Consider the following 24,794-nt stretch of genomic DNA (forward strand, 5'->3'; position numbering starts at 1 on the left):
ATGTATTATACTTCCTTTACAAGCAGAAGAAAAAATTTACATTGGTTTTACTTTTGACTAATAGTGACAGTTTCAATCTTGGTGAATACTTTCAATGTGAGTTGGTTTCCTGGGTTTGAATCTAATCAGCATTAGTTGTGTCATTTTTTTCAGCAAAAGTTTTAATCAAATGGGAGGTGTTTCAGTGAGTGTATTGTTGAAGAGTTGAACCCCTTTGTAGGGAAGTCTGAGGATCTTTGTTACCTGATCCTCAAATCTACCTAAAGATTGGGATTAATGATAAAATAATCATGCGAACCTATGGAAGGAAAATACTTGAGATACCCAAAAGGATATTTGATAATAGTTTTTTTCTTTTTAAAGTATAACTTAAACTTGTTATTTTCTTAAACCATGTATATTGAAAATCTTTGATAATGTTTAAAATATATATATACCTATATTTAAAAAATACCAACTACTCATAGTTTTGTTTTCTAATGGCTTCCCGGAACATACACTTCTCGTAGCTTTTCTTCTACACTTATATTAGATGTTAGACATATTGATGAAATATTGAACACATTTTCGTTATTAAAATATAGAATAGTGGATTGCTATACTAAATAATAATTATGGGTATTTATTGTAGTCCTATGATGTGGTTTCTTTATTTTGTTACCAGATCTGACTGTTGACAGTAAACATTTTTACTCAGTGTTGAAGCACTTACTCTTACATGTTTCTGGGAATAATCTGTGTCTATGTCTCATACGTAGTTGGTCTTTATTCTTTTTTGGTTATCCTTATTAGCATTAGTAATTTTCTTGGTTCCTGGCTTCTTGTTACTTTGTACATTTTACCAGAAAACTTTCCTGATATTAACATTGATTTATGAGATCAAAAGCATGGATTGCACATTTCATATAGTTATTTGCCAAACATGTCATGGTGGGTCTTCAATCTACTCACTTGAAATTCTGTTTCTAACACTAGATTGCAATTAAAAAGTTTATGAAACATATATTTTGAGATATATAAGGAGAGAGGAGTTTAAGCTTAGTGATCTTTAAAGTTTGGGATATGCTTATAATACTAGGTGTCTTAAAACCATTGTGAACTGTTTAGGAACTATTAGAAATCCATTGTAGCATGCAGAATTTCTGCTTTCAGTAGCTAAATGGAGATTTTTTTAAGAAAAAAGTTTGCTTTTTCTCCTATAGGCAGCAATGGATTTTTGCATGAACATGAACACAAAAGCAAATAGGAAGAAGCTGGTCCGGGCGCTCTTTATAGTTCCCAGACAAAGGTAGGTAAAAAAAAAAAAAAAAAAAAGAGTAATTTCTTAGTGTTTTTACCCTGCAATGATGATTGTAAGGTCTAAGTTCTTGTTTATTTATCTCTTAGAAAATATCCCTTGTCAACAGAACTTATTATCATTGTTGTTAGCATATTTTCTAGAACTTATTTCTCATTGATTTTTGTTCATGAGCTCTAGTGGGAATATTTCTTCTGATGCTTTCTTGTTATTTTGAGAGAAAAAATTTAAGAATTATAGGAACTTAAGTAACTTAATCATTGCTAGAAGCAACTTGTTTACACTTTTGCCTCTGAGGAGAAAAAATAATAAATGATATATCTTTTTTTGGAGAGTTTTTATTTTGTAGAAAGATCAGACTAAATTGATTGTATCTAATTTTTAAGAGTTGTGTTTAAATGAAAAATTTCAAGTTTTTTTTTTTGTAATTATGCTAGTTTGGACTTGGAAGTCACATTAGTGATTATGTTGCTGGTAATTCAAGAAATTATGAATAATGCTGGTAGACAATTCTAATGCTGTAACTTACACTAAATTAAAACCCCTACTTCACCCGCATATTTTAGGACCACAACAGGTCATAGATTGTTGACCTTAGGAACCTGGAGGAGATCCATTTCTGTTTATTCAACAGTGAATAATTAAAGGCTTTTGTTAGTTATTATCATGATTACATACATCATAGCTAAGATATATACTTTCCCCAGAAGATACGGATTCTGAGGGATTTCACTGAAAATTTCTTAAGCAAAATTTTAATTTGGTTCATTCATTGGTCTCTTAAATGGTAACATTTCGCAGTGAAACCAAATCACTACTTTTTTCCTTTATATTGGTTTTTATCTCCTTGTCAGCAGCATTAATGAGCATTTGTTTTTTCATTTTAGTGGGACAAGGGAGATGGAATGTGCTAATATAGTGAGTAGATAATTCAGAATTATCTAATTGAGAAAATCATAGATGAATTATTTTCATTATGTAAAATTATGTACTGCATTTCATCAAATCTGAGGTGCCATCAGTTATGAGGTGCATCATTATTTCATGTACAACTAAGAAAGAAAAGAATATTGCCAGTTACTTTTAAGCCTTTGATTGTGAGACACATTTTACTTTCAAACTCAAAATTTCAAACTCCAATATTTTTTTCCTTAATATTTTGGACCAGTTTTTTAAAGTGATTCTTTTCTTTACCTATACAGTGGAGTGTTTACTTTCATAGTTTTCTTTTCAACTGTTTATTTGAATGAAGAAACGTAGTAACAATTATCTGGACTTCTAGCATAGAATGAACCAAATTTAGCAAAAATAAAAGGCTTTGTTAACAAAAGAAATTATGCAGTAATATTAAATAGTTTACTTATAAGAGAGCATCTTGTCTCCCTTTATCCCCATTCCTTCCCACTCCCTCACCCCAGAGAAAACTCCTGAAAAACTATATACTATTACTTGGTTTTATGCCAGTTACATCCTTTATAAGTGGATTTATCTGCTTAGCTCAGCAGTTGGCTGCAAATTAGAAGTAGTTGGAATCTGCTAGAAACAGACTTGAAAGTAGTAGGAAGTGACAATTATGGTTTGAGAGGAGAGAAAAAAATAAAGATACAAGTACTTAAAATGTATATCCTTTTGGAGCTATGAGGAAGAGACCACATAGTCTTATATACCTGAAATATATAAATATAATAATTTAGGTTTCTTATATTCAGCCTGAGTGATCAGGAAAGGTTAAATTATGTTCTAAAATTTATTCATTAACTAAGAGTCTACTCTATACTGTGATTAGTGCTGGAGATACAGTGGTGAACAAGACAGATTCAACTCGTATTCATGCAGCTTACAGTTTTGAGAGGAAGAAAGAGAATTCTAAGTGCAGTTGACAGGAAGAATCCCAGCATGCTTTGAAGTATGTAACACGGGGAACTGATTGACTTAGTCTCGGCAGTAAGAGAAGGCTGCCTGGAACAAGGGTCATTTAATCCGAGACCTGAGAAAGGAATGAGCTAGGTGAGGGATAGATGAGGAGAGGGAACGTAGAAAGCATTTCTGATAGAGGCAACAGAACCAGAGACAGGAAAGGTCACGCATCAAAACTACTGAAAAAACCTGTTTCTTGGTTTCCCTGGACATTGTTGTCTAGACTAAGCTGCGGGAGGGAGGCCATGTTTACTTATTTATCCTCAGCACTGAGCACAACACCGCACAGACAGAAGGTGATAAACTTATGTAACCTGGTATTTACAATGCCCTTACTCATCTAGCCCCTTTTCAGCTTCTTCAGTCGTCATTCTAGCCACTCTTGGAAAATCCTGATCTGTAACGATTTCTTGAATACCCTTTGTTCTCTGCTTCCAAGCCTCTGCTTTCTACTCTATCTGGGATATCCTGTATTTTTCCACCAAAAAATCTCCAGTCTTGAACTCTTAGCGTAAGAGTTATCTTCTCTGAACAACCATCTTTATTTCCCTTACGTATATATAGGTGCTCTTTAATAGACTTTCGACTTAATGTCTTCATACATACAAAGAATTTGGCACGTTACATTAGGCATATTGGGTCAGTGTTGGTTTGCGCCTGTACCCCTATGAAACTGTAAAAATATGGGCCCTTTAAAAGAGGACTAGATCTTTTCATTTTGAACATCTACAACATCAACTGTAGTGTTTGATACACAGTAAGGGCTTGAAAATATTTGATGAATTAATATTGGTCATATGCAAATTAAAAATTTTATTTAAAAAATAAGTAATGCACTCACAGGACTCAGAACACTGAAGTATAGAACATTGTGCTGAAAATTATCTTTCCTATCCTTGTCTCCCCATCTACCCAATTCCTACTCCTCCCAGTAGGAAACCGCTGTCTTGATTCTTGCATCCTTCCAAAGTTTCTTTTGCATGTGCAAGAACATGCGAACATTCTTATATTTCCTGCTTTTTTACACAAGGGCAACTTCTTATACCTATTGTTCTGAACTTTACTGTTTTCACTTAACAGTATATCTTGGAAATCTTTTCATGTCTATACATAAAGATTTCTATTGTTCTTTTTAAAGCTGCAGTGTTTCTTTTTATGAATGTACTGTATTTAACCACTTTGGACTTCCAGTCTTTGCCATTACAAACAGCCCTGTATTTGTATAATACCTTTCCTTTCTTCTTCCTCCTCTTCATTATGTTAGCTAGTAGTTTATTCATTTTAGTTTTTTTCACACACACACATACACACACACACATACACACATACACACACATATAAAACCCAGCCTCTAGATTATCTATGTATTTATTCTACTGTTTTACTGTTTTCTTACTCATTATTTTTGGATTTTATCTTTATTTTCTTCTTTTTTGGTTTCTTTAATTCATTTTGTTCCTTTTTTGGCATTTATATTATATATTGCTGTCCTCTGACCCTGGTTTTAGCTGTATCTCTTAGTTCTGACATGTGGTGATTTCTATTTTTATGTTTTCTGGAAATTCTCCAATTTCAGTTTGTTTTTACATTGTTACCTAAGGAGATATTTGAGAGAGTTTTGAAATTTCCAGGTAGTGGGACTTTTTTGTTTTGTTTTCTGGTTAATCATATTTTTATTGCACTGTGATTAGAGAATACTGTGTTACTTGTGCTTTATGGAATTTTAAAAAATTTTCTTGTGGCCTATTATGTAGTCAGTTTTCATGAACATTCCACAAACATTTTTGGAAAAAGGGGCTCCTCTCTCTTTGTGTTGCATCTCCCTCCCCTTCTCCCAAAGGACATGGATCCTAGTGAATGTCTTTATTCTTCTCTATGGCCAGGATTCCCTCCTTTATCCATTTAGCCCCTCCAGCCTGAGCCGACTATAAAAACCAGAATGAATCATTTTATAGTTACTTGAGTGCCTATGACTGTGAGGACCCGAAGGTTTTATATGTGTGTATATGTGGTAGAGAATTTAAGCTGTCTTACCTAGTTTGTATAGTTTGGTTTAGGAAGCACTAAACTAGATAACTCTTTAAGGTTTTTACAGTTCTTTTCTTTAAAAAAAGCAAAACCAAAAAAAACAGGCTTTATTGGAATATAATTCACATAACCATACAGTTCACCCATTTGAAGTATACAGTTCAGTGTTTTAAATATATTCAACTATCACAACAATAAAATTTGAAAACATTTTTGTCCCCCTAAAAGAAACCTTATATCTATTAGCAGGCAGTTCCATTCCCTCCCTGCCCACTCTCTCCCCTGTCCTAAGAAACCACTAATCTACTTTCAGTCTCTATGGATTTACCTATTCTGGGTATTTCCTATAAATGAAATCATAAAATATGTGGCCTTTTGTGCCTGACTTCTTTCGCTTAGTAGGTTTTCAAGATTGATCCATATCATAGCATGTATTAAAATTTCCTTCTTTTTTAAGGCTGAATAATATTTCATTGTATAGATATATACCACATTTTGTTTACCCATTTGTCAGTTGATGGACATTTGAGTTGTTTCCACTTTTTAGCTATTATGAATATGCTGTTGTGACTCTTTGTGTACAAGTTTTTGTGTGGTCTTTGTTTTCAGTTCTCTTGAGTGTATACCTATGAGTGGAATTGCTGTGTTTTAGGGTAACTATGTTTAACATTTTTAGTAACCACTAAACTATTTTTCGCAGTGGCTGCATTTTACATTCCCAATAGCAATGTGTGAAGGTTCCAGTTTCTCATATCCTTACCAACAGTTGTTGTTGTCCCCGTTTTGATTATAGCCATCTTAGTGTGTAGTGGAATCTTATCTCACTGTGGTTTTGATTTGCATTTCTCTAATGGCTAATTATTTTGAGCATTTTTTCTTGTGGCTCATTGCCATTTTGTATGTCTTCTTTGGAAAATGTTTCTGTTCAATCCTTTACCTCCTTTTAAGTTGTATTATTTGTCTTTTTATTATTGTTGTATGAGTTCTTTATATATACTTTGTACACGTCTCTTATCAGATATAATTTGCAGATGGTTTCTTTCATTCTGTGAGTTGTCTTTCACTTTCTTGGTATCATTTGCAACACAAAAGTTTAAAATTGATTTATTCCATCTTTACATTTCTTAAATGTCTGATGTGGAGCACTGTTTAACTTTCAGTTGTGTTCTTCCTTCATTAAATAAACAGTGGTTAAAAAAAATCTCAAAAGGCTGGCATTATATCTCCTTAGCCTGTTTAATTTGAAGGAATCCACAAAAATGAAATCTAATAGAAAACCTCCTTAATTATATATTTATATATCATCCTAACAGTTAATTTGTAGTATAACTGTCCAACATATAATTGAAATTTCACATAAAGTGCTTACATCTTTTAAAAAAAATTTTATTGAAGTATAGTTGATTTACAATGTTAATTTCTGCTGTACAGCAAAGTGACTCAGTTATACACGTATATATTCTTTTTCATATTTTCCATTCTGGTTTATCACAGGATATTGATATTTCCCTGTGCTATACAGTAGGGCCTTGTTGTTTATCCATCCTGTATATACTAGTTTGCATCTACTAATCCCAAGTGCCCAACCCTTCCCTCCCCAACCTGACCTCACCTTTGGCAACCACAGGTCTGTTCTCTACGTCTGTGAGCCTGTTTATGTTTTGTTTCATAGATGTATTCATTTGTGTTGTATTTTAGATTCCACATATGATATCATATGGTATTTGTCTTTCTCTGTCTGACTTACTTCGCTTAGTATGATAATCTCTAGGTCCATCCATGTTGCTACAAATGGCCGAGTAGTATTCCACTGTATATATGTACCACATCTTCTTTATCCATTCATCTGTCCATGGACATTTAGGTTGTTTCCATGTCTTGGCTATTGTACAAGCTGCTGTGAACATAGGGATGCATGTATCTTTTCAAATTATAGTTTTGTCTGGGTGTATGCCCGGCAGTGGGATTGCTGGATCATATGACATAAAGTGCTTACATCTTAAGTATATGTGTATATCCACACCTAGATCAAGATAGAGAACATTCCTAGCCCCTCCAGAGGTTCCCTCACCTAAGCAAACTTTCAGGTGTAAAGTCAGCCAGAATCAGGGAGCGTACCTAAGCATCTCTTAGTTCCTTGTTTTGAATATAGATGGACCTGGTATTGGTTTTAGTGACTTTGAAGCCATATGGATTTTGCTGTGTTTTAGCAGATGGATGTATGTTCAGAATCTCTTTACATTAATATAAACAGAATATTCTTCAGAGGTGAAGTGCTTCACTTAAGTCTTGGACAGCTTTTCCTGATCCAGCTTTTAGGAGCATTTGCTGGAGTTTTTGTGAGAGTCTTATAATTTGACCTCCCCTTGCTAAAAAATGAGAAACTGAGTTTTGGGAAATCTGTTAGCATGTTGCACCACTTGATGGCACTGTTGAATTGGAACTGTGAATGTTGTGGAAAAAGTCATCGGAGCATTTGGTTGTCAATTTCAGAGTAAATGATCCCAGTCTTTTGTTTATTATATTTTCTCTTTTTTGAATCATCATCTGCTTTGGTGTTTCCTATGAAGAAAAACCTTTGTATTCTTTAATTGAACAGTAACAGTGTTCTTTCACATTAATTTTTTTCTAGACATTTTTGAGCACAGATATAATTAATAGCTTTCAACAGTTAAATTCTTTAGATTTTAAAGAGACAGAACAAATCTGGACTTTTTTTTGAAAGCTGATTGATTACGAAATAAAAGCCTTTAAGATTCCTTTTTTTTCCCCCCTCAGGAACAAAAGTATGTTATCCTGCTTTCCTGTTCTTACTTGTAGTTAGTAACTGGATGTTTACTTAGTTGATGATCATTAACTGCTTGTAGGATACTTAAATGTGTGATTTAGGAGACCTTGAAAGTATAAGCAAGGTTTTATTATTATTTAAGAAAAAAACACTCTTTTTAAATGGCTCACTCATTAATTGTTGGTAAGAATAATTATCACTCTCAGAAGATTATAAAATTCAGTTTTCAAAGGAAAGGTCTAAGTTTATTTTCTAGTTCACTTTTAGAAAAGTCAAATAAAATAAAATATATATCTAGCTTAAAATTTAACACAGAAATTTGCTTTTTATGTTGATTAAAGTGTTTTATAACTTTCATGTGATTGATATATAATTTAGCACTCCATTCCCTTGGGGCTTGCATTTGTAGGAAGGTGGAAAAGACAGAAAAACATACTCAAATAGGACTAACATTGAAAAAATATGTAATTTCTTGTATTTGCATCATAGGGGATCTTACTTTGTGAAGTAAGGAATGAACATTCACAGAATTTGGAAGATTTAAGTGGGGCAGGATGACATTTAGTATCAACGATCCATTTAATTGTAAAAAGTATAGTGGAAAAAGGAATTTTAGGAATTTCTTAGTTTGAGAAGGATTTGGTGAGTTTATTAGTAGAGGATTCTGGGAAAACAGAATATCTGGCTTTACTTCCATATGACCAGTTCTGAAAGAAACAAAAACTAGGATTACTAACTACTTAGAAAGGCTTAATTAAAAGAGTTAAGATCTTCTAGGGGATCCTTAACCTAATTTTTAAATTCCTGTTGAAGCTGAAAGTGCTGACCTGTGTTCTTAGTTTACTTATGTTACTCTGCATGGATAACACAGGCTGCTTTACTTTAAAATGGGTGGCTCTATCCATCTTTCTTTGGGGGCTGGGAAAAAGCTTTGAAGTATCAATAGATTGAGCCAATTGGAAGAATAAAAAAAAAATGAAGCGAAGTATAGGTGATTTGACCAGGAAAAGAAGAAAAAAGGAAATGACATAGTTTGATTAAAATTTTTTGCTTCTACGTGTTATAATCTCAATTTTTTTTTTTTTTGCGGTACGCGGGCCTCTCATTGCTGTGGCCTCTCCCGCTGCGGAGCACAGTCTCCGGACGCACAGGCTCAGCGGCCATGGCTCACAGGCCCAGCCGCTCCGCGGCATGTGGGATCTTCCCGGACCGGGGCACGAACCTGCGTCCCCTGCATCGGCAGGCAGACTCTCAACCAGTGCGCCACCAGGGAAGCCCTATGATCTCAAATTTTGTTGAAAAATACGTTGAAAAAGACAATCAAGATTAGTATTAATTTTGTAAACTCAGAAGCTAATTCTTAAAAAAAAATCCAGGTAGAGAACCATTTAGAAAATATAAAGAAAGCATTAAAAAGTTTAAGAATAAGCCAGATGATATACTAGAAGTTTAAAAAAACCACTTGAAAACCTCAGTGAAACAAGTAATTTTTTTGGAAAAAATACACATTTTCAAACTTGATTCGATCAAGACAAAATTAAATAGACCAGTGATTATGGAAGAAAATGTAAAAAATTATCAGAGTAATTTCTTTGCTGTATCGTTTTTTCCAGAGCATAGGAAGGAGAACTTCCCATTTCATAATATGAAGAAATAGGCAAAATCTTAACCAAAAAAAGAGCGAGGATGTTAAAAGTGTGGACCGGTCTCACTTTTTAATGTCGATATAAAAATTCTAAGTAAAATACTAACAAATTATATTTAATAGTATATTAAAAACAAACATCCAGCATGATCAAAGAGGATTGATCTTAGGAATGAAAAGCTACTTTAAACAGGAAAGTTATTTTTTATTTTTATTTTTATTTTTTTGCGGTACGTGGGCCTCTCACTGTTGGGGCCTCTCCCATTGCGGAGCACAGGCTCCGGACACGCAGGCTCAGAGGCCATGGCTCACGGGCCCAGCCGCTCTGCAGCATGTGGGATCTTCCCGGACCGGGGCACGAACCCGTGTTCCCTGCATTGGCAGGTGGACTGTCAACAACTGTGCCACCAGGGAAGCCCAGGAAACTTATTAATATATGTAACACCAGTAGGGAAAATAAACTATATGATTATCCCATTGACTGCATAAAAGATATTTGATAGGGCTTCCCTGGTGGCGCAGTGGTTAAGAATCCGCCTGCCAATGCAGGGGACACAGATTCGAGCCCTGGTCCTGGAAGATCCCACATGCTGAGCAGCAGCTAAGCCCGTGTGCCACAACTACTGAGCCTGCACTCTAGAGCCCGCCAGCCACAACTACTGAGCCCACGTGCCACAACTACTGAAGCCTGCGTGCCTAGAGGCCATGCACCACAACAAAGAGTAGCCCCCATGCACTGCAACTAGGGGAAGCCCGCGCGCAGAAACAAAGACCCAACTCGGCCAAAAATAAATAAATAAATTAATTAAAAAAAAAGATATTTGATAAACTAGTGCTTGTTTGATAAAATATAAAAGTTGATCAAATTTAATATTATTCTTATAAAAATTGGATGATACTTCATTAATATGAAGAATAGTTTAGAATAAAAGCTGACAGTAAGAAATATCTATCAAGCACCTATGAACAAGTAAGTAAATTATATATGTTAGAAGGTGATAAACTCTATTTAAAAAATAATAGTGCAGGGTAAGGGGCTGGGGGGGTGGGATGGATTTACAGTTTCAATGGTGTATTCAGAATGGGTCTCATGGAGGGGGTGTCATTGGAACTAAGACTTGACCTTTGTAAGGGAGTAAGTGGCAGAGATATTTGGGGAAAGCAGACTCCAGCTACTGAGAGCCAGTGCTGAGGCTCTGAGGATTACTGGGGGTCCGGTGAGACTGGACAGAATAGTAGGAGATGAGGTCAGGTCAATTCATGAGGTCACAGAAGTGCTGTTTGAGAGAATTAGAGCCTGAGCCTCCCGACTCCCAGTGCATTACTCTTTGTTATCCCATGACCTCAACTCTTGAGTCTTATTTTTCTGACCTGTAGTTGTGGCAGTTGGGAGGGGTAGAACCTGGGGCATAGGTTTAAAGTCCTATATTTGTAATTGATCATGAACTGAGAAAAAAAGTATTTTTTGCTAAAGTGGATATGAAAAAGCTAACGTTCCAACTAAAATATAATAATATATTAAAATATAATATTCTAACTAAAGTTTGAAAGTTTAGAAAGTAAATTTGGTATTAGTATGAATCCATCTATTATGCATGAAAATTACGTGTGCAGTTGCCCTAGGCTTTTTTTCCCCCACACTAGCAGACGTTAAGAAAATTATTACATATTTGTGAGAGTGTCTTACAGGATACCTCTTTTTTGTAACATCAACAAGGAGTAATGTGACCCACATGTGTGCATTTTATGTGTGACAGGAACTTAACCTTCAATTGATAAAACTTTTAAAATAATTTAAAGAAACATTTAAAATAAGGCTTAACACTAAATGTTTTGATTCAGCTCTTTACATAACGGACTGTACTTCTCATTTCTTTAAAGAAGGGTATAATGCATTTAAAATTTTTTGAGGTACTTTTACAGAGCCACCACATTCTTGACTTCTCTCAACCTCTGTAGTCTTATTTCTGAAATGGTGATTATAATGTCTACCTGATGGGGTGATTATCAGTAGCAACAAGATAAATAATGGAGATTGGATGCCTAGGACAGGGCCTGGCACCTTGGTAAGAAAAATACGTGATAAGTTTTAAAGGAAATTATAATGGTCAAAGAGGAATACGAAAATTTTGAGGCTCTTAGGCATGAATTTGAGCACTTTCCTCTCCTTGACTCCACCTTTCAAATTTCTGTCCATTCTTCCTTCCTTCACTATGTCCCTTCTGAATTTTCCAGGTCTAATTCTCAGCCTTTCATGGGAGGCAGAGTTTTCTCTGATGATCACACCATTTTCATGTTCTGTAGTATAATGATATATTCAGGGATATGTAAGACTTGTAGAATTATTTGTTCTAAATGGCTGCGGGTTGTTGTAGGTTTTGAGCTCTTGCTTTGAATTTTTCTAGTTTTTTGCTTCCTTCCTCCCTGTCAGCTCCCATTACTTGCTGCTGTCAGTGCAGCTGCTTTTATTAGTTCCTCACAGCTTCTCATCTTCAGAGTCTGGTCTGCTGAGTGTTGAATCATTGGTTAATCAAGTTTTATAAAATAATGTCTGTGGCAGGAATGGAAAATAAATTTTTAGCTTGTGTGTTGATTCTGATTAGTAGTGGCTGCCTGGAGTCCTGGAATCTGGAGTTGCATCCAAATTTGATGAGAAAGTGCTCTGATGATGAAAGGGGACAGCAGCATAAGGAAATGCAGATTTGCGTTTATTGTCCTGAGTAAGAGTCGAGAAGCCCCGTGGGAGAATCTGAGTGGGTTCTATAATGGGTAGAATAAGTTAGTGTGTGGGTTTTGTGATTATTACTTTTTTTGACTTCTTAGATACCCTTTTGGTTATTGGTTACCCTTTTACTTTACATTGAAGCTTTGAAATAACTTATCCATGGATAAATTGTTTAAAAGGATTGTTTTATACTGTTTGTTATCTTTGTTTATTTACTCAGTAATTATGTGATTAAAACTTTAAGCCATGTTTTCTTTGCTTGGTATTTCATATTTTATCAAAATTGAGTACTCGATGGAAATTGCAAATGTGCAGTAAATGTACTGAATGGAAAATACCATATTATTAATAAACTTTCACAAGGCAAATTGAATTTCCAAATACTTCATTATAATGGCAATACATAGGCATGTCTGTATGATTATTATTAGTTTTTATAATCATTTAATGTGTGAATATATCTGAGAAAGTTTAAATTTTAAAATGAGTTGTTTCTGGTGTGCCTTTCCTTTTACACATATCACATGTAACTTTTGCAGGTTGGATTTGCTACCATTTTATGCAAGATTGGTTGCTACATTGCATCCCTGCATGTCTGATGTAGCAGAGGATCTTTGTTCCATGCTGAGGGGGGATTTCAGATTTCATGTATGTATTTAAGCATTTATTTTGTTATATATATATATATACACACACACTTATGAGTGAGGATTCTTTAGTTTAAAAATATGATTATTTTATTGGTAAGCACATTTTGAAACTTGATAGTGGTATAACAGTTCAGAATGTATGGACTTCTAAATTTTTTAAATGTAAATCTACTCAGCAAAGCTTGAAATTGATAAATGCTATTGCAATTTGGAGATCAGCTGTTGCTGCTACCTTGTTTTCCCATTGTAGGGTCTGCACTTCTTGCTTTTGTAAAGTAAAAACATTCTCCAAGGTCAAGAGAGCCAGCAGGCCTCATTGGTGTTCCCCGAAGAAACATAAGATTGGCCATGACAAGTCAGGGCACACAATGCCTGTAGGATGCCTGTTCAGGTGTTGGGGGTCCAACGTTTGGGGCACACGAAGTTGCGTAAATGCTCTGATCTCAGTGAATGCTGTCATGGACCATGTTTTTATTGATTCTTGCCTTAAGAATCCTTAGCTTGAAGAAAGCTTCTTAATAGAGTGCCTATGAGTGGTTCTCCCAAACCCATGTTACCCCACCATCTTGTGGATACAGGCTTGAAAGGAGTAAAAGGATACCTTAGCGGTGACTGAAAGTGAACATTGGTAGAATTTGAAAAGACATGAAATGCAAGTGTTCATGTATGCCCATGGAAAAATTGTGTTTGTAAAATTTAGCTTTATATAGCAAGTTGCTTGGAATGCAGATAAATGTTTGCTCTGCTCAATATGCATTTCATTGCACTAGCTATACACAAATCGGTAGTATGGCTGAGCACCAGAATAGACATAATTCCTGAGGTCAGGAATCTCATGATGTAATTGGGAAGATAAGGCCTAAATGCTCATAAAAGCAAGAGTGAAATAAAAATTTAAACCCTAAATAAATTTGATATTATAAGGAAGTTCATGCTTAATTGCCAAATGAATTGTTGGAGAGTCAGTGAGTGCCTTGAGTCCAGAGGAAGCAAAAGTCTGTGTGAGGGGTGGAATGGTCTCTAAAGGCTTCTTGCCATGGGTGTTAATTTGTTAGTATGAGATTTGTGGGTAAGATTTTTCTGGGCCAGCTTTTTTGCTGAAGTGTATTTCAGACTTTCATAGATAATATTAATCAAGGACAGGTTTCTATGTCTAGAGAAGTTTGGAAACACTGAAATCCAGAAAGTTGAACCGTTTTGCTTTTGTTTTATGGTAAGAATTCTCAAAGCTTCAATAGGGTAATGAGCACTGTGAGCCTCCTGGAAGGGGCTGAATATACAGTCACTCAAAAGACACACTGTTTACATGCTGCTAGTTCGGGGGCAGATGCGTCTGAAGTCATATTGTTGGTATATTAATCCCATCATACAGATACAGACAAGACACTATTTTACTAGCAGGCAGTATGACTGCATTGTATGAGTTACATGCGTACACCCCTCCACCAAACCACAGTCAAACAAACCATGAGTTGCTGGACCAAGCATAATTAGTGCTTTTGGTGAGAAACCTAAAATTAAGAAAATTCTGTTCATGTGTACTTCCCATCCCATCTTTGAAAATTGGGGTGAGAGTTGAGGGAATTGGCATTTTTGTTATTGTTGTAAGGTTTCATTACAACTAGAAGAGTATCAGGATTCCAGAGTATATTTGGGAACTGCTATTCTCAGGGGAGAGAAGAGAGGGCACTTGATGTCATCGATCACCTCTGCTTCCTCCAGGGTCTAGCCTTTCCCACCCTCAAATCTGCAGACTTTGCCATTGACTTTTTATCAGGCAAAAAATGTGCTCAACACTCTCCCATCCTGAAAATAAAAACAGGAAAACTTTCCTCAACTGCACCTCTCCCCCCATCCTCTTTCATTTCCTTCTTGTTTGATGTTGTAGAGTATACGTGTCTCTTGCACTTCTGACGTTTACCCTTTGTTTTACCATCATAGCGCCCTGGCAGAAACCACCAGTGTCCTCCTAATCGCCTCATCCTAGTTGATGTCCCTGCAGATTCTGAATTGCTGGACTCTCCTGCCTTTTAGGAAACTCATTCTGACTCTACCACATACTAGCATTGTAACTTTGGCCAAGTTACTTAAGTGCTCCATGCCTCGATTTCCTTGCTTGTTAAGTGGGATAATTTGTATTTTAATAAATTTATTTATTTATTTATTTTTGGCTGCGTTGGGTCTTCGTTGCTGCGCGTGGGCTTTCTCTAGTTACGGCAAGTGGGGGCTACTCTTCGTTGCGGTGCGTGGGCTTCTCATTGCGGTGGCTTCTCGTTGCAGAGCACGGGCTCTAGGCGCGAGGGCTTCAGTAGTTGTGGCACGTGGGCTCAGTAGTTGTGGCTCGCGGGCTCTAGAGTGCAGGCTCAGTAGTTGTGGCTCATGAGCTTAGTTGCTCTGTGGCATGTGGGATCTCCCAGGACCAGGGCTCGAACCTGTGTCCCCTGCATTGGCAGGCAGATTCTTCTTCTTCATTGCACCACCAGGGAAGTCCCAATTTGTATCTTTTTAAATGAGATTGTTCTTACTGATTAAACGAGATAATTCATATAAAGCTTATCACACAGATGTCATTATAATAATAATTACCTCTTCTCTACCACCACTGTCTCCTGCTTCTCACTTATGACTACTCTCCTCAGTATCCTTTGCTCTGTTTTCCAGCTGAGTTTATATGTTGATGTTCCTTCCCCAGACTTTCTTCCTTCACCCTCCTTTATGATGGAACACAGTTTACCTGGGGTTCAGGTGGCATCTGTTTCCCAGCAGCCTCACGTATATATCTCTTGCCAGAACCTCTCTCCTGGTGCTTAATAAGTTCTCACGTACTTTTAGCTAAATACATCCATAAAACTCATTTTCTTTTCAAAAATGCCTTTATCCTTCACTTTCTTATACCGGATTCTATATTCTCCCTATAAATTTGCAATATATTTTATCTAATCACTGAGGGAAATACATCTACTTTCGCCCCTCTGACATTTGGGAGCCAAATTTGTCAAATTCTATTGATATATCTGCTAAAACACCTCCTCAAGGCTAGCGTCTCTCCTTCATTCCCAGTGCCGCTGTCTTTCACTCTCTGTAGCGTGAATTAGAATAGCTGTTTCACCAGGTTTCCCATCTCTGGCTTCTATCCAGCTCCAACATATTGTCACAATTGATCCTATTTGTCCCGTGCTTAAGAACCTCACCTGAGGAATAACGCTGCTTAGCAAAACAGTATGAAATCTCACCTGGTAGTCAAAGAAATTCTAGTTAAAGCAGTGGATTTGCTAATTTGACTAACAGGTTAGTGAAGGTAATAACAATGAGAAACCATCACATATACTTGAGATTGGAATTTGGAGAAGGAATTTGGCAGTATGTTTCAAGATCCTTAGAGGCATTCATACAGTGGACAACTCTGGGAATCTGTCCCAAGTAAACAATCCTAAGTACCTCCAAAAGCTTTATTCACATCATGAATTGTAATAGGGAAAAAAAGGGAAATAATCTAGAAGTCCAAAAATGGATTAAGAAAATGGTCATATAATCACAATGCTGAAATGATATAGAACCATTAGAAAGTCTTATTTACCAAAAAGTTTTCAAATCATAAAGTGCTTTTTAAAAAACATTTTTATTGGAGTATGATTGCTTTACAATGGTGTGTTACTTTCTGCTTTATAACAAAGAGAATCAGCTACACATACACATATAACCCCATATCTCCTCCCTCTTGCGTCTCCCCCCATCCTTCCTATCCCACCCCTGTAGGTGGTCAGAAGGCACCGAGCTGCTCTCCCTGTGCTATGCAGCTGCTTCCCACTAGCTATCTGTTTTACATTTGGTAGTGTATATATGTCCATGCCACTCTCTCACTTCGTCCCAGCTTACCCTTCCCCCTCCCGTGTCCTCAAGTCCATTCTCTACGAAAGTGCTTTTTTTAAGGGGAAAAAAAGCAAGCTCTAAAATCTTACACATAATAAATTTATAGTTAGGTTAAAATTCTTGGCAACTAAAGACTAGAAAAAATTGTATATCAGTATGCTACCAGTGGCTGTCTTTGGATAGTGGGGTTATGCGAAATTTTTTTCCTTTCTAGTTTTCTGTGTCCTCCACATTTTTAGCAAGGCCTACTTCTTTAATAATGGAGAAGACAACTTTAATTTAAATGTAGCCATATCACCCTCTGATTGACATTTTTGGTATCAGTGGTCTTCTAACTTTTTTGATCAAGCCTCTCTGTTGGTAAAATAAGTTGACCACATATCCCAGTATAGGCATATTTATTTATAAATTATATGCATTTGTAATTCTACCAGATATTTCATGTATATCATAAAACATACAAAAACAACTTTAAAAGTATGAGATAAAAAGCAAAAACATAAATAGATGTTTCAACATTTCTTTTTCCCCACACCCCAGTAGATGAAGAGTCTTGCCCTCCCTACTTTGGAGATCAGTAGTCCCTAGAATAAAATAAATAAGTTTCTCTGAAGGCAAATTTACTTATTTATAAACCCAGTGCCTACTTAGTGTTTAGAGTATAGTGGATTTTCCAAAAAATTAGTTGAATGATTGAATGTTTATGTAAAACAAAATGAGCAAATTATGGAGGACAGAAAATATAATATTTGGGTGAAGTTATAGAGGGGCTGGTTTGGGACAAAGGGTTCTTCCTCCAGGGGAATAATGAATGCGAGGCCTTGGAAATTCTTACTTTTGTATCTTGACATATTTGAAGAGTTTTTATTAATGTATATGAATTTAGTTATTTGAGTAATCTCAATTCCAGCTGTTATTAATAAATGAGTTGTAAGCAGCATTTTTGCTAAATTTGATTATGTAAGTAAAATCTGAGACATTATTGAACTAAAATATATAGAAAATTTTACATTGTTAATTCATCTGTATTTACTTTTGCAGAAGTGTTTGACATACCATTTGATCATAAAGAGTCAACAAATGAGGTTGGAAAATATTAAATGAGGAGTCAGAATAAGTTAGTCTGTTTTTTATGTCACAGTCTTTTGAAAAGCCTTCAGTTTTTTCATCTGAAAATGAGGGAGTGAGATAATTGATTTCTAATACTTCATTTAAAAATTCTACAATCTTGTCATGTTAGTTAGATTGTACCTCCTTAACCTCAATAATATTTAGGAATAATACACTATGTTTTGTGTTTTTGTAAATTGTGATGCTCAGTAATACTTAAATTGTATGATCTCCACAGCACAGTTGTTAAGAGCTTGTGCATCCAGAATCACCCAGGGAGACTGTTAAAAACATGTATATCCCAACCCTACTCCCTCTAAAGATTCAGCTTCAGTATATCATTTTTGAAATGCTTCTTTATCCTTTTTCTACTTCTACATTTCTTTAACTGTAAAAGAAACACATGCTCATTGTGGGTGATTTAGAAAATGTATAAAGAAGAAAGAAAGGAGGGGGAACCTCATAATTTCATCACTTAAAGCAAACCTTGTTAATATTTTAGTATATTTTCTTTACTTCTTTTCTTCTGTAGTTTTTTTATGGATGCTTTTATATTTTATGTACAATTTCCCACTTTTATTTCGCACTCAGAAGTATTTTACAGCATCATTTAAAACACTTCTCAAGCATCATTTTAAAGTTTGTATACTCTTTTGTCCTAGACATTAATTGCTTAGTATCAAGTGAAGTATAGTTATCATCATTACTGCCCCATCATCATCATCCTTATTTTTATCCTTATTTTACCAAGTGAGCCAGTAGGTTCAGAGAGTTTTATATGAATTGTCCAAGATTATATACCCCTACCCCCACCCCAAATGGCATGAAATGACCATAGGACCTCAGGTGTTGTGACTGTAGACCTTTTACTCTTTCACGTCACTGCAATATGTATATAAACATTAAGCATTTTCATTAATTTGTTCACTCAGTGAATATTGATTTTGTGTCAGTGTATTAGCGATACAACGTACAAATGTGGCTAATATTAATAATGGCTAATACTTAGTGAACTCTTCGTGGTCCCAGTCACTATTGATTGTGCTTTGTATCAGTTCACTTAATGAAGACTCACAACCGTATGATGTAGGTTACTTTCATTAGTTCCATTTTACAGATGAGGAAATTGAGGCACAGAGTTTAAGTAACAGTAAGTGATAAAGCTGGGAATTAAACCTAGCAGATCTGGTCCAGAGTCTACCCTCTTAATCTAGAGTGTAGATTAAACTTGCCTCAGAGTTCACAAGATAAGATAAATTAATAAGAGGAGCTTTTTTTTAAAATATATAAATTTATTTATTTATTTTTGGCTGCCTTGGACCTTCGTTGCTGCACGCGGGCTTTCTCTAGTTGCAGCAAGCGGGGTCTACTCTTCATTGTGGTGCACGGGCTACTCATCGCGGTGGCTGCTCTTGTTGTGGAGCACGGGCTGTAGGCGTGCGGGCTTCAGTAGTTGTGGTGCACGGTCTTAGTTGTTCCGCAGCATATGGGATCTTCACTGACCAGGGCTCGAACTCGTGTCCCCTACATTGGCAGGCGGATTCTTTTTTTTTTTTTTTTTTTGCGGTACACGGGCCTCTCACTGTTGCGGCCTCTCCCGTTGCGGAGCACAGTCTCCGGATGCACAAGCTCAGCGGCCATGGCTCACGGGCCCAGCCGCTCCGCGGCATGTGGGATCTTCCCGGACCGGGGCACGAACCCATGTCCCCTGCATCGACAGGCGGACTCTCAACCACTGCGCCACCAGGGAAGCCCTAGCAGGCGGATTCTTAACCACTGCGCCACCAGGGAAATCCCAAGAGGAGCTTTCAGTATGCAGTACTTATCAAACACCTATTTGTGAAAACACCTTTATGAAGGCTAAATTGCAAGGCTAGAATAGTCTAGTTTATTCAATATTAGTTTGTTTAATAGACTAATTAAACTAGAATCTAGTTCTATTCTATTTGTCTCTAATCTCAAAGCTATTTTGTATGCTTGAATGATGTGATTAAAGTTCTGTAAGTTGAGTTTTTGTGATTTTATTTTTAGTTGCAGTTTTATTGATGCCTTAGATTAAATAGAGTTTCTAATTTCCTCTGATTTTTTAAGTGAGTAAACATGGTTTTGTTCAAAAATTATCACTGAAGATCTAAAAAGTGAGCACCTACCTCTGTTTGCTATAGAAAGTAGGTCCTTAAAAAGGAAGATGATAAATTCCATTAAGTGTAGGCTGTCTATGTAGAAGTTTAATACTTAGGTAAAAGATTGTTACTAATTGTCCAGATGCGGGTGAGGTTTGGACTTATTTTGAATCCCAGCACCTGATAGAGCAGTGGAATTCTCAAGTATGAGTTTAGAGTCTGGGGTTTTGGTACTGATCCTTGGTTAGGTCATTTGACAGCTTTGTGTTCTTCTACTGTTGTTGTTTTAACTATTAAATCAGAATTATACAGCTTTTGCTCCTTTCTCAGAGTGTTGTTATGTGGAACAAATAAGATAGGATAGTACTCTGAAAAAATAAGGAACACTAAACTAGTTCAAAGCACTACCATATTATTGTTGTTCATAGAAAAGGCTTCTAGACTACAGGTTTGGTTTTCTGGTGAAATTATAATTCTGAGGTTAAATCCAATTACATTTATGTGACGTGTCTGTTCACATGGTACTGTTGTAATAGGATTTTGTTATGTTCAGTATTGCTTGAAATGTGTGCCTAAGTAGAGGGCTTATATTTGCAAAGGATTTGAACTTTGATATGCGACTGTGACTGTTGATAAAAAATAGTGATTGTATTGGAAATTTCATTGTACTAATGAATTTACAATAAAAAATGTATATAGTTCATAATTATAACATACTAACTGAGCCTTAATATTTTTGCTTAAGTGAGCTCTTGGTGTTTATTATTTTTAAAGCAGCATTTCCTAAAGTGTATTCCTTATAATATTAATTTAACAAACTAGTCGTTGTTACCATTTCAAAAGAGGGGTTTATGTTGCCAAATAAATTTGAGAAACATTGAATTAAGTTAAACAGGTTTCTTTATTTGAGAACCTCTTAAGGGTGATGAAATGCATTGTTTCCCCAAATTGTTTGAAACAGTTTTGCAAAGAATGTCCTGGCACTGGTGTTCCACAGAGCTTATTTTGCTTTAACTTAAGATAATTTGAATATAGCAAGAAGTTATACCCAAATTTATTTAAAATACCTAGAGTGAATTCAGTCTTATTAAAATAACAATTCTTATCACAGGTTTCAAAGTGTTAATTATTTAAGCAATGTCTCTTCTCTTAATTTGTAGGTACGAAAAAAGGACCAGATCAATATTGAAACAAAGAACAAAACTGTTCGTTTTATTGGAGAACTCACTAAGTTTAAGATGTTCACAAAAAATGATACACTGCATTGTTTGAAGGTTAGTAGTGAATCATTTGAAATATTCTTTAATAGACACATCTAAAGTTTTAATGCTTCAGTTTGTAAGTGCTGGGAAATGATGTAATTAAGAAATATTTGATTAATCTATAGGAAGACAAAAGAGGAGTAAAAAGGAACAATAAACAGATGAGCAAAATAGAGAACAAATAATAAGATGGTAGACACAAATAGAACTATAACAGTAATTACATGAAATGTAGAAGGACAAAGTACATTAAGTAAAAGCCTTAAGAATATAAGACTTGATTAAAACAACAACATTATATACTGACTGCAAGGAAGATACCCTTAAATATTAACTGCAGGAAGCCTAAAATAAAAAGATGGGGGAAATATACCATGGAAGCACTAAAAATAAATAAATAAATAAAATCACCTGGTTTTATTATTATCAGACAAAGTAGGCTTTAAGGCATGAAGCATTATTAGAAATAAAGAAGCATAGTTCATAATGATGATGAGGTCCTTTTAATAGGAAAGTGTGTTACCTTCCTGAATCAGTATGCATCCAGTACTGTATTTTTAGAATACATAAAGCAAAAAATTGACAAGGAAAGAGAAATAAATCCACAGTTACAGTGAGAGACTTGAAAACACCTTTTAGTAGCTGAAAGCATAGGCAGACAACATTAGTAAGTATATTCAGGATTGTACAACCTTAATCTAATTGACACTATACCCAACAGGATCAGAATTTATAATCTCTTCAAATGCACATGGATGATTTACCAAAATCAACCAAAAAGAAAGTCTCAGCAAGTTCAAAAAAATTGAAATTATTCAGATTATGTTTTTTTTGTCCACAATAGAATTAAGGTAGAAATTCATTAGTAACTAACTAGTTATGTGTGGTAAAGCTGATGCAGCATAGATGAAATAATTCTTCTACATTTGGAATTGGTCATTACTAACAATAACATTTTTTATCAAGTTGATTTCTTTGAGATGTCACTAGGTATGTCACACAAAATGGGTCTCATGGGTTCAAATACATTTGGAAAACCCTGAATTAAACAAGTTTCTTTACTGCATGATTTCTTAAGAGTATTTAAAATATTAATAATCATTGTAAATATTCAAGGGGTTAAGTCTCCTAAACCTACTTGGAGCATTTCAGGAGACTACGAAGTACATTTGGGGAACTTTGGACAGCATTTTAAGAGAGGTTGTGAAAGTTTTTTCAACACTGTCATTGAAAGGAATCATGCCATGAACAACTTAGACATATTAGTATATTTCTTTGTATTAATTACTGATGTATATAGGAAGAATATACATTTATTTGACACAGGTTCATTTCTGTACATTTGTTTTAAGGAAATAATCATAAACGTGCACAAATTTATCTGCAAGAATGTTTGTCACACCATTGTTTATAGTAGCAAAAAATTGTAAACAATTTGGATGTCCCATAAATAAGAATCAGTTAAGTTTTAGTATAGTTCATATTATAAGTACTATGCACCCTTTAAATCATGCCATAGAAGGATAATAAAGACGTGGAAAAATACTCATGTTAGCCCAAAAAAACCAAATTATTAAATGATATGTGTAAAACTTTTTTGGCTTAGAAAATATGCACAGAAAAATATTGGGGGGATAAATAGTAAAATGTGGTAATGTGTTCGTAAATTTCATACAGTAAGGCTTTTGTTGTCAGAAGTTTAAAGGTAAATGTCATATAAACCAAAACCAAAAAGCTATTTAGAAAATATTAGCTATATATGTGGCATTTGCTTAAATATATAGCATCTCCTGATAAATATAAAATGGGCTTTGATAAATTAGTTTTCATATATCTATCTAAAAGGAATGACATTAAATATCCTGAAGTTTTTAGATAAAATTTTATGGCCTAACACAAAGATACCCAGTGATGAAGCTTGGCATCTAAAGTAGACTAGGTTTTTTTTTTTTTTAGTTGATTTACAATATTGTGTTTAGCTTTTCTTCTTTTTACAGTGACATTTTAAAACTTGTTGCACACATTAGGTATATAATGTTTTCTTTCTCTAATAGGATTGAATTGTTGTCTTTGTGGTTTTTCATCATTATTATTTTTACAGATGCTTCTATCAGACTTTTCCCATCACCATATTGAAATGGCATGTACCCTACTAGAAACATGTGGAAGATTTCTTTTCAGATCTCCAGAATCTCACCTGAGGACCAGTGTGCTTTTGGTAAGGGCTTGAGGATCCTAGCAAGAGGTTGAGGTTCTTGATTTACTCCAGGAGTTAAAAATTTTGACCAGTGCCTTTTATCTTGCTCTGCCATTTAAACACTTCTACCTAAACTAGAACTCCAGCCGTTCCTGGAGAGCTGTAGGAATTTTTCTCATTTGACTGCCAGTGAGTTCACACTATTGTAAAGGGGGATTAAATTCAGCCGCAGGTAACTTTTTACAAGTGATGCAGAGGAGCAGGTACTCTAAATACTATTGTGTTAGAGCCCTCTTTGTGGATGTTCTTGATACATCTTTACTGTGCCATAAGCACATAAATTATAAAGGTTAAATTTTTTAAATTGGAAAACATAAGCTTGAAAAATTAACATGGGGGGAGAAGATATTTCTTAAGTGAATTAGGATGCCAGCATGGCCATCAAGTTTATTAAGCAATTAAGTTAGTATGCTTATTGGTAATACCCATGCATTCAACTGCAGCCTTTGCAAGGGAGAGAGTGCGGTGGGGGAGGGTGTCAGTGTTAGCCCTGGTTTAGGACTCCCCAGGAATAGACTGTCATTACATCAGTGTTGCTTTTAGGGATGTGTTGATTGTGTCTTTTTCTCTAGGTGTGTTATTTTTTTAGAATCTAGTTGTAAGCTTGAATACTTCTCTGGCAATATTTAAAATGAAAAAAACATGGGAATTTATTTCTAGTGAACGAAAATATTAATGTGAAGGCCATCACCTGGAGTTTATTTCCACATTCTCTCTAGGCCTATTCATATAATAGTCATTCCAAGTTCAAATTTTTATTGTAACACAGAAAAAAATCCTCCTCTTTGGCTCAAGCTGGTAAGGCTAAATGAGACACTGCATATGGAAATGTAATAGAGATGCCAAGAAAGCTTAGGTTTTAAAAATGTCTATATTTTATTTGTAATATTGAACCCTCTATGTTTACTTTTTGCTAGGGAAAGTTTACTAGTTGTGGTGGTGTGGATACTTATGCCATTGATGGAAACCAGAGTTCTTCCTGCCCGACTGGTTTTCTTCGCTCAGCGGATCTTTCCTCCTCTTGTAGCGAAAGCAGCTAGCCTTTATCATTGATTGTCTTGCTTTCTGGATAGGAGCCTTGTTTATCATATAATGCTTTTGGGGCTCCTCCTATGTGTTAGG

At 35.3% G+C, this 24,794-nt stretch overlaps 1 protein-coding gene across 1 annotated transcript in view; it reads left to right on the forward strand.

Annotated features, from left to right (window-relative positions):
• The window catches only part of UPF2 (UPF2 regulator of nonsense mediated mRNA decay), a 91,421-nt gene that overhangs the window by 33,993 nt on the left and 32,634 nt on the right, over positions 1 to 24,794 (forward strand). The window contains 4 exon segments of the mRNA XM_032622592.1: positions 1,203 to 1,288; positions 12,940 to 13,048; positions 21,314 to 21,427; positions 23,517 to 23,633. Coding sequence (XP_032478483.1) covers positions 1,203 to 1,288; positions 12,940 to 13,048; positions 21,314 to 21,427; positions 23,517 to 23,633 — 426 coding nt within the window.

The sequence above is a fragment of the Phocoena sinus genome, chromosome 2, assembly GCF_008692025.1.
Source record: "Phocoena sinus isolate mPhoSin1 chromosome 2, mPhoSin1.pri, whole genome shotgun sequence".
Lineage (NCBI taxonomy): Eukaryota > Metazoa > Chordata > Mammalia > Artiodactyla > Phocoenidae > Phocoena > Phocoena sinus.